We start from the raw sequence: 10,743 nt of genomic DNA, 5'->3' as shown, positions 1-10,743 counted from the left end.
CTGTAAATAAAAAGATAATAATAAAGTAGAGGACGGAAAAAAGTGAAAAGAATAAAGTAAGAGAGAGAAAAGTAATAGTTGAGAAAATATTATACTTTTTACTAAAAAATAAATAACTCTACTACTATGGAACGCTCAAAATGAAAAAATGACTCTACTACCGTGGAACAAAGTAATTTTTAACTATAGAGTATCATAGTTAAAAGCCAACAAACAGTTAAAATAATACTACCTCTGTCACTTAAAAATAAATATTATTTCCATTTTGGATAATTCCTTCAAAATAGAAACTTTTGAATCTTTCTAAATATGGACCCTACAATCCCCTAATACTATTTCACTACTACTTTTTTTTCTTCATCACTCATACTTAACTAATTCTTCTTTCTTACTTTACCAATTGTGCATTAAAACTCGTGCCGTTTCAAAAGTTTCTGTTTTTCGAGGGCGAGGTTGTAGCGAAGGAACAGTTCGGTTTTGGACATTTCTATCCTTTACTTCATCAAGAATTTGAACTCTTGCACGAATTTTTCATTAGCCGTTAGAGTTCTAGTTTTTGTTTCTATGATGAAAAAAGAATGCTCTATGCTAAAATCAAATCGCAGCCTACACTCTACAACATCAAATTAAGGATTAAGAAGGAAATATCACAAACTTGTATGGCCCTACTTGGTACGGTGGAATGGAATGAGGAGGGAATGAAATGGAGATGGGAATAGAATGAAGGTGGGAGTGGAATGACAATTCCAATCCATTCTTGTGCTTGGTAAGCACATGGAATACAAAAGGAATGGAATTGTTATTCCTTGATTGATTCCATTCCTATGTTTGCTAACTACAAATTAATATGGAAATGGAATGGAATGAAATATGAATAATTAATATGTTGATTCTACCAAAAAAAGCACATACACACAAATATGTGAAGTGTGTGTAGTGTGTGAAATATGTGAAGTGTGTGTAGTGTGTGAAATATGTGAAGTGTATGTAGTGTGTGTAGTGTGTGAAATATGTGAAGTGCATGTAGTGTGTGAAATATGTGAAATGTGTGTAGTGTGTGAAGTGTGTGTGTGTGGATTTTTCAATTATTAAAAATTTTAAAATTTTAATTTTAATTATAAAATTGTGATGATATTAAATTTAAATATAAATGAAATAATATTTATATAATTTTATTAAATTTTAAAATAAGAATGTTAAGTTTGGTGGCCTCAAAATTATTCGAGCCTGAGACCGCGAAGGAAGAAGTCGTGCTGTTGAGAAACACGTTTCTATCTTCAACGGTCAACTAGATTAGTTGAGCTGGATGAGTCGATCCAACGACTGAGATTTACGGAGAGATAATCCTGAATACAGACCGTTGATCTCAAGGAAGTAGTTTGGGGATCTGGTTGCTCAATTAAAACAAAAAGGGGAAGAAGAAGAGGCAGAAGGTTACGAGAGAGAGAAAAATAAGATCAGCTGAAATTTGATCCTTGAGAGTTCATCACCAGCTGCGAAGCCATCAGCTCGCAATTGCAGATTGCTTGTTCCATTTTTCTTCTTTGTAATTCTTGATTCCAAGTGTAGCAAGTTGTATTCACTAAACCCGAAATAATATTGAGTGCTCGTTCTTCCGTGGATGTAGACTTACGTCGAACCACGTAGAATCATTGTGTCTATTTCTTTTTCGTTCGCGTTGTTCATCGCAAAATCAACAAAGAAGAAATGAATATGAAATGGAATGGAATGGTCATTCCTTAGCTAAATGGATGGAATTACTATTCCCATGTGGAATGGAATGGTGATTCCAAAGGGAATGGTTATTCCTAGGAGCAAAATATATTAAGCAAAGGAATGGAATGGAGGTAGGAATGTCATTCCATTCCACCATACCAAGTATGGCGTAAATATTCAGGATCCAAATTTGAGCTATCAAAATTTAAGCTCTGTAAATGCTTAAATCAACGCAAAATTCGACCTAATATATAATTTTCGATTTCCATCCATGAAAGACTTCTCAACATGCAGCGGTATGAATTGAACATCATCTTTGGCGAATATGAGCTCTGTAAATTGGGTGAATTTTCGGATTGCAACAAGGAACAAGTGAAGAAGGAAGAGTTAATTGGGGCAAATTTGGGGATTGAGATGAGAAAGATAAAATAAAATTAGTTCCTAATAAATCTATTTTCTTAGAAAAAATCAGTTTTAAAAAGAAAATAATTGTACAGCTACATCAAATCAAAATTTGAAATATAAAATAATTTTCATTACATAAACTAATAATTTTATAATTAAAATCATTTATTAATATTCAAATCTAAATTTTAAATTTAATTTTATAAAATTAAATCTAATATTGAAATAAAGAAACAAAGTGAAGGATGGCAAAGGGAAGAAAATATAAATTTGAAATAATATTAGATTTAGTATATCATTGAAATAATATCATATTAAAACAGTTAAAAATGTGAAAATACAAAATTTCCAAGCAGCTCAAAAGGGCATTTCTGGTGGAAAATGTCAAGATGACAGATGTATTTTTAAAGTCAATGGACTATTGACGAGATAAACTCATAGTTCTTGGGCCATTTTTGTAGTTCAATGAATATAAAAATGTTGTGCTGACTTGTAATGATGAAGAGAGAGAAAGAAATAGGGATATTTGCATAAAGCATAAATATTATCCATAGAGTTGTGATCAATGTCGAACTAATTTTAAAGACCGAAATAGATCTAATTTTTTGTTGAGATGCGCTTATATGTAAATTATTTCGGTCTTCATCACAAGCCCATTTTACTTCATTGTAGTAGATTTATTACTTTATTCCAGTACGTAATACCTTGAAATGATTCAACACATGCTTCATTCGAATTAATTGAACTGAGTTTTTACTTTAAAAAATACAATTCATTCCAGTAGGTGTATTACTCCATTCCAAAACATTAATATTCATTGGACAAAGTTTTTACTTCATTCAATAGGACTTCAAATGCTTATACGCGTACTTTATTCAAACAGTTTATTAGTACATCATTCCATGTGCTTATTACACCATTCAATTAGGCTATCATTCCATTTTGTTGCCAGCGTCATGGCAGCGGTGATAGTCATTGTAGAGAGAAAGAACGGTACGCGAGGGCGAAACCGCCTTTAGAAATGAAGTAATAATCCTATTGAAATGAAGTAAAAACCTACCAAAAAGAAAGTATATTCTAGAATAAAGTTAAATCGGCTATCATTCCATTTTGTTGCCAGTGTCATGGCAGCGGTGATAGACATTGCAGAGAGAGAGAACGGTACGCGAGGGCGAAACCGCCTTCAGAAATGAAGTAATAATCCTATTGAAATTAAGTAAAAACCTACCAAAAAGAAAGTATATTCTAGAATAAAGTTAAATCATCCTAATTTGTTTTGACTTATTTGCCCTGAGCTGAAGTAAAATAGACTCATGATGAAGACGAAAATAATTTTTACATTTGCGCATCTCATTCAAAAAAATTAGATCTAAAACCCTAATTTGGTCAAGATTTGCGGTTCTACAATAAGGCGTGAATCTGCATATAATTAGACTCTGTATTCATATGCACAAATAAAATAATTTCTTTTTATCCAAGATTCAATCTTCCTCTGTATCATAATGTGAAAGCAACCGAACGGCACCGAAGTCTCCCTTCCTCTAAATCACAAATTGTGAAAATTATGTAAAGATAAACATATGATATAAAAGCAAATGGAGAAGGATAACAACATTGAGCTGCATATAACTTATTTCAATTACCTTCAAAACTCCAATTTGTATCTTAACTGGCAATTTTTTAAATATTCTAACTCTGCAAGATTTAGGGCATGCTACAGAATCATAAACATCGATTCCATAACACTTAATCAATGGATTCAATAACATTACCATGAAAATCCATGAGAGGGCAGTGAGAAACTTGACTATGCTTGATTCTTCTTATCATTTCGTCCCCGTTTTCTGAAATCCCGTCTCTCTGCTGAATATTGTTTCTTGATCAGCAAATTGCGCATTGCTGTTTTGACTGCTTCAGCAGCTGTTGAGAATGCTTCTTCACCTATTGTCAATTTTCCTTGCAACGCTTGAAGTAGGGGCTCTCCCCCGGGTATCTCTTTATCTTCTATTACCAATGACTCAGGAACAACAGATTCTGAATGGTCAGTACCAAAACCAGAAACAACTCTGACACGAGCTAAGAGTGCAGAATCAGTAGCACTTAAGCTGGAGGCACCCATGACCATCCACAACAATGGGACTGAAGAGGCAGCAGCAATACTTGTGGGAATGAATGTCTCTCCTGCAACAGAGACCACCTGCAGCACACATAGAGAAGGGTATAAGAACAGATGAGGATTACTGGATAGCGTTGTGAGCTTCTTCGAATATACAGCACTCAAAACCTTTGTTCAGATTGTATCTTCGGAAGTCATGAAACTCAGAATAGCAATATCTAGACTAATACTCAACCAATGTATCACTAATGATCAATCCAAAATTGTCTTTAGTGTCATATCTTTTATCTTTCAGCTGATGTTTGAGAATACTCACTTTTGCAATGGTGAGACTCCTCGCAGAAAAGTTGCATCTTAACAGCATTATCCCTTGCAAGCTAAATAAATAATATTGGCTCTTTAGTAAGAATTCCAAGTGGAAATCTCTAAAGAGAGTTGAGTTAAGAACAAATGTAAGCTAGTGCATACCTCTGAATAGCAGCGGCAACTAGCGAGCCATCAGAAGTTTCGCAGAGATCGGTTACAGCGGGTAACACCTCCTCTTCCTTTAGATTAGAATTTAAAAGTCCTGCCTTCAGGAATAAAGAGGGTTACTAGATGCTAGGTTAAATATTATTTTAAGAATGGGTGAAATAATGGAAGAGGAGAATACTCCTTCAAATGGTCTAAAGATAGTAATAAAGGTATAAACACAGGAAGGGAAGTTTAAACTGCCATCCTACCTTAGTTCCAAGCTCACATGTATCCAGCAGAGAACCAGAGGCATAATCCCACAGTCGAACCTCCAAAATAAAAGGAACTAGGTTAGCCGGGAAAAGTGAGCGGTTGCTATAATTATCATCCATATTAACTTCAGAAATTCTAAAAACTCACTGTTGAATCACCACTGCCAGAGACTAATAGGCCTTGTGCATGATCCCGACTACTGAAAAATGCAAGGCAGGAAACAAACCTGGCAATGGCCATAAACGAATGAGGGTTTTAATAACAGTAAGCACCATCAATGTATCACTAACGTGCTGAAAAAATAGGTTGCAATCATTTGAAAGTCAATCGACAAAAGGTAACTGAGAGGATTCATTTTCTGCCGTCGGTGAATATTTTGAGCATGTTCATCGGCTCCAACAATGGAACACCCAACAAGTAGACATCGTGAGAAAAGTAAGCTTGTTATCATGACCTCTAGTCTACCATTTGTTACAATTAAGAAGACATGGTTCTACAACAACCTAAGCAACAACTTGCACAAACTTGCACATCACTTGTATCATGTCCAAACTATAACATAAAGTATCAGAACTGAACTTAATTGAACGAAATGAACAATAATACATCAGTGAGATCATTCAATGATTGCCTGCAAATCTGATGCCGAAAATTGCCTACAGGTTACGACTATACTGAACTTGATGAAGTTCTCTTCTCTATGCAATATTATGTTTTCATGACCAAGTTTATACGTAAAGTTTTATGATACTCAACAATCTCAGGCTATTTTCCCATATTGTTGCTGCAGAGACATCGAACTTCCATTGTATTAACTAATTATGTTGACAGCTATATTTGTCACCATTAACAATGAACATAATCCAATAATGCACATCCCAGCAAACAGGCATGGAAAAGAACTTACTCAGTATGACCAAGGCAAAAACATTGTATCTCATGAGCTCCTTTTAAGCACTCTTTGGAAAAGTTAGTTACCTGCAACCAGATACAATAAGGTGTTAATGCCGAAGAAATAGCGGGACACATCCAAATTCCAAACCATTGAATCAATAATACGTAGAAAATCATTCTTACACGAATTTTGAAGTCACGATCAGCACTAATAATATACTGCCCATCTGGTGAAAAATCCTGCAAAATGATTGTATTAAATGTAAACTCCATCATAGATATAATATAGCTCAGAGTAAGATAAGTGGCTCAAGGCAACAAGAGACAAGAGAGAACAATTAAACAACATACATTCATGTCGATGTATGAATGTATTGTTATAAAAACAGTTGGAAATCACTTGAGCCATTATACAATCATACATATCATGAGAACAAAAAGATGAAGGGTACACATAGCTAAGATGCAAAACAACGTACCAATCGGGTAATAATGCTACAATAATGTGAAAGGATTGAGACTGCCTTCTTATCAACCGGAGCTAGATTCTCTTCATTATAATCTCCTATATCGACGACATAAACGACACCAAACTTATCCGCAAAAGTCACAAACTTATCATCACCACTTACTGCAAGAGAGGTCACTCGCTTCTCCGAAACTCTGCCCCCATCACAACAGAAACAATTCCAACAACATTCAGCAAACTACTACTATATCTTTCAGAATGATCAGAGAAAACTTTTTGAATTTACTAAACTGCTTACACTGAATAAACACAGCGCCAAGAATTAGTATCCCAAACTTTCACAAGCTTGTCATCTCCACCCGACACAAAAAGCTTCCCGCTTTTACTGTATCGGATGGAGCGAATAGAGTCTTTGTGCCCCCCGGTTTCATCCAATAATTGAGCTGCAGAACCATGTCTGCATTAGAAATTACGACATTAGCATATACTTAACATGTGTCTCAATCTAAAATGCGACGAATTAAGCACTAAACATAGAATTAAAACTTGCTCCTTTTCTTACTGGAAATTGAAAACACGTAGATCCAAGCCCACGGCGACGGATACGAATTTTTGATTGGGATGGACCGCAATTAACGCCGGAGCTACCTCCGCTTCAAGCTTCTGCTCGCTTTCATCGATGTCGTGTTCCTCCATGTTCTTCGATTTCCGTTCAGAGAGTGATGGAGGTTTCTCTAGGGTTTTGGATTTGGGCGCCGAGAAATCCAGTTCAAACTCGTCCCGCCCACTATTTGGTCTGGGCTTGAGTTAATTGGATTACATATGTAAGGCCCTTTTGTTATGAATAAAATAAATCACCATGTTCGACCCTTGTATAAAATTTATACTACTAGTCTAACACTTTCCAATGCATACATTTTTAATTTACTTTATACATTCAAATTTATACTAATTAAATAATATTTATATCATTACAAAATAAAAATAGTTATGTGTTTAGCATACGAATTTAAGCTTTAAAATGTCTTAGAGAGTACTCTACCACTTTCGAGTTAATAATTTTGTTTCCATATAAATGAGATTCTTAAAATAAAATAATTTTATACTCGTTAAATATGAACCATAACATTTTATTTAGGACCAGAAGATCTTACATTTAATGTGCAAGACTAATTTTCTTTTTGCCAAATATACATGATCACTTTTGGAATATAGTCTTTTTATTAATATTTAGTGTGATGGCTTGCTTTTTGTACAATGAGTGGAATTTCAGTCTCCTGAGGCATCAACTCGATAAGGCACAGGTGGCCATTATTAGGCTTTCATATTTCTCCATCCCAAAGCTCTTCTACTGATTTGTTTTCAACATCTGGACCAACAAACTCCACCCCCTTAACAACCCTGTTTTGTGGGATCTCCTTTATTTTCTCACCATCTTCATCTCTCAGCTTCCAATCAAAAACTTGAAGATTTTCTCTCATTCTCTCGCGATTGAAGCTCTTGACGATCATGCTCGCGCCTTGCTCATATATCCATCTCAGTGCCACCTACACGTAGCACAAACACAAAACGCAAACACAGCACGTTGTTTACGTAACTTTTGCAATTTCACAAAGCTCTACAATTGCAACATTAGCCGAAGAAAATTGGGTTAATAGTTTATCAAAGTTATTGGTGGTCCTCGGCCCATCCGAACTACGCTTTCTTGTTGTGACGGGCTAGTTTTGAGAGCTCTAATCATTGATAATTTGTGGTAAATAGATGTTTGTACCTGTGGAATTGTCTTGTTCATGGAAGCTGCAATGTGGTCAAGGATTGAATTCTCCATGACTGCATTGCTACCCCATGACGAACCACGTGCACCAAGTGGAGAATATGCACTAACATGGATCCCTTTCTCTTTGCAATATTCCAACATTTTTTGTTGCTGCCACCCAACATTCATTTCAACCTGAAATAAAACAATACAAGACCATTTAATAAAACGTTATATCCAAGTTTGGAGTTTTTTACTGATCCAATTTTTAAGCCAAAGTTGAAACATGGATACTTTTTTGCAGGATTGAGTACTAAAGCAAGGATACAAAATTGAATATTCATTTTATGTTTAATTACCTGGTTAACAGCAGGTTGGATAGTGGCGATTTGGAGGAGAGCAGAGAGTTTAGTAGTGCTAAAGTTACTAACACCAATAGATTTAGCTAAACCCATTCTGCAGCACTTCTCCATTTCCTCCCAAATTTCTTTCATTTCAAAATTCACTATTATAGTTGAATTATTAGTACTCTCTATCTTCATGCTTACTGGCCAATGTATCAAATATAGGTCAACATAGTCCAACCCCAACTTCCTGTTAACAAAAAAAAAACATCAAATCAATCTAATAGATTACTAGTAGGAGTATCATTTAATATTTAAGTCAATTAATTATCAAATCCTAATTCTAGATCATTAAATTAATCTTATAGATAATTGAACTGTAATCATGAAACATTAAATTCTCACTAATTTAAGTGCATATCGAATCTAAATAATGAATTAATAAATTCTAACTATAGATTAACATACTTTAAATGTTAAAATGACAACACATCTTAACAAATTCTAACTATAGATTAACATACTTTAAATGTTAAAATGACAACACATCTTAACATGATATTGTAACACCACGTATGCAGCAATATTATAAACTCTACACAACAATAGTATAAACGCTAGACTATAGATTGTTGTCTAACGTATTGAATATTGCTGGGCGAAAAAAATTGTTGTCTAGCGTATTGGATATTGCTGACCGAGAAAATTTACTCTTGAGCATTTTCTATGATTGCCACATGTACAAATGATTGGTTAGGAATGGTGGTATGGTATTATCTTAAGAGGTGTTGTCATTTTAACACACCCCTACTTTAACTATCAGTTTCAATTCCTAAATCCTAATTTCAAAAGAATCAATACTTAATCAACTACTACTAGTACATAATCACGAGTTGCTAACTTCCGCATGAGATTACAGATCAGTTGATGTTTTTTCTTAATGATTTGAAAAAAAAAAGTTCAAAAAACGAATTCCTAATTTTAAAAATTACCGAAGAGATTCTCGGAGGGCGGGGAGGACTCGATCGCGATGCGTGTCTGTCATCTGCAGCTTGGTTGTGATGAAAAATTCGTCGCGGCTCTTGACGAGGCCGCTCAGCAACGACTCCGACACGGCGCCGCCGACGCTTTCCTCGGTGCGATAAAGCGCCGCCGTGTCGAGGTGGCGGTACCCGGCGGCGATGGCATCGACGAGCAGAGGCACGAGCTGCTCCTGCGGAAGCGGAGGGAATGACGCAGATCCGAGGCCTATCACCGGCATCTTGTGGCCTGAATTCAACAATATTTCTGGGATCATTTGTAAGCTGTTCATATCTGCTGCTCGAGATTTGGTAAAATATCGGTGTTATCCATTTTGAGAGATTATAAACTTTGCAATGACGTGGATACCAATCACCAACTCGATCAGACATTCACTAATCGAAAGGTATTACTAACATCAAAATTAATTTTTATTCCAAAAAATAAATTTGATTTTGCTTTCGTATATGCACAAAATTATAAGAATTATGGTATATTATTAATAAGATAAAATTTGATTATATAAAATTTAAATTGATTCATATTATTCGAACAAAATCACGTTCTTTTTGTATTATTATACACACCTTTTGTTCCATAATAGCCTCATTTTGTCATTTTAATACTTTCCATAGTAGTATAGTAGTAGGGGTGTGCATTCGGGTTTCGGTTCGGTTTTTCGCCCAAACCGAACCGAACCCGAAAAACCGAATTTAGGGTAAAACTAAAACCGAACCGAAACCGAAAACCGTAAAGCCGAAAACCGAAAAATCGAAAACCGAACTTAAAAACCCGAATTAAACCGAAAAACCGAAATTGTTTTGAATTTCAACCAAAAACCGAAAAACCGAAATTGTATGGAAAAACCGAAAAAACCGAAAAAGAAAAGAAATCATCAAACCCTAACATAATTAACATCCATCAACCAAAATTAGCATCCATCAACCAATAAAATGTGAATATTTAAGTCATAACAACAAATACAACCAAAATAAAATTTCAAACCAAGTGTTCACTCTTTAATGGAGTAGTATCTTCCAAGTTTCAAATATTCTATCGGATAATTTAGAAAATAAGGATGGCTGGAAGGAGACGAGTTGTCGGGTGGAGGGCGCCGGCGTGAAGACTCGGGTGGAGGGCGTCGGCGTCGGGTTTGGAGCACGGCTGGAGTGGAGGGGAGTCGGGTGAAGGGGCGCCGGCGTCGGATTTGGACTGTGGAGCACGATTGGAGGTCGGAGGAGATGGGTGGAGAAGAGATGGGCGACGGATGGAATTTGGAGATGGAGAAATTTGATTT

The 10,743-nt window shown here is 35.4% G+C and overlaps 2 protein-coding genes across 2 annotated transcripts; both read right to left on the bottom strand.

Moving 5' to 3' along the window:
- Window positions 1-3,735: 3,735 nt before the first annotated feature.
- LOC125212953 (tRNA (guanine-N(7)-)-methyltransferase non-catalytic subunit wdr4-like) lies at window positions 3,736-7,127 on the bottom strand. The gene is made up of 10 exons (XM_048113267.1): window positions 6,889-7,127; window positions 6,625-6,783; window positions 6,337-6,520; window positions 6,041-6,097; window positions 5,871-5,941; window positions 5,111-5,189; window positions 4,960-5,019; window positions 4,706-4,809; window positions 4,554-4,614; window positions 3,736-4,318 (listed from the first exon to the last, which is right to left on the bottom strand). The coding sequence occupies exons 1-10, from the start codon at window positions 7,020-7,022 to the stop codon at window positions 3,929-3,931; spliced, it is 1,299 nt and encodes a 432-aa protein (XP_047969224.1). The 5' UTR covers window positions 7,023-7,127; the 3' UTR covers window positions 3,736-3,928.
- Window positions 7,128-7,435: 308 nt separating this feature from the next.
- LOC125201653 (methylecgonone reductase-like) lies at window positions 7,436-9,789 on the bottom strand. The gene is made up of 4 exons (XM_048099855.1): window positions 9,419-9,789; window positions 8,442-8,676; window positions 8,098-8,277; window positions 7,436-7,873 (listed from the first exon to the last, which is right to left on the bottom strand). Exons 1-4 carry the CDS (start codon window positions 9,736-9,738, stop codon window positions 7,649-7,651), a joined length of 960 nt encoding a protein of 319 aa, XP_047955812.1. The 5' UTR covers window positions 9,739-9,789; the 3' UTR covers window positions 7,436-7,648.
- Window positions 9,790-10,743: the final 954 nt, after the last annotated feature.

This window comes from Salvia hispanica, chromosome 1 (genome assembly GCF_023119035.1).
Source record: "Salvia hispanica cultivar TCC Black 2014 chromosome 1, UniMelb_Shisp_WGS_1.0, whole genome shotgun sequence".
In the NCBI taxonomy this organism is placed as follows: Eukaryota; Viridiplantae; Streptophyta; class Magnoliopsida; order Lamiales; family Lamiaceae; genus Salvia; species Salvia hispanica.
This window is presented reverse-complemented; position numbering and strand designations above follow the sequence as displayed.

Bases quoted from the DNA above. Each gene is read 5' to 3' on its own strand.
- LOC125201653 (XM_048099855.1), bottom strand. From the start codon at position 9,738: ATGAACAGCTTACAAATGATCCCAGAAATATTGTTGAATTCAGGCCAC. The intron at 8,278-8,441 runs GTAATTAAACAT...GTTTTATTTCAG, and splicing joins TCCAACCTGCTGTTAACCAG to GTTGAAATGAATGTTGGGTG. The intron at 7,874-8,097 runs GTACAAACATCT...TGCTACGTGTAG, and splicing joins TGAACAAGACAATTCCACAG to GTGGCACTGAGATGGATATA.
- LOC125212953 (XM_048113267.1), bottom strand. From the start codon at position 7,022: ATGGAGGAACACGACATCGATGAAAGCGAGCAGAAGCTTGAAGCGGAG. The intron at 6,521-6,624 runs GTAAGCAGTTTA...TGATGGGGGCAG, and splicing joins TGGCGCTGTGTTTATTCAGT to AGTTTCGGAGAAGCGAGTGA. The intron at 5,190-5,870 runs GTAAGTTCTTTT...GGCCATTGCCAG, and splicing joins TTTTGCCTTGGTCATACTGA to GTTTGTTTCCTGCCTTGCAT.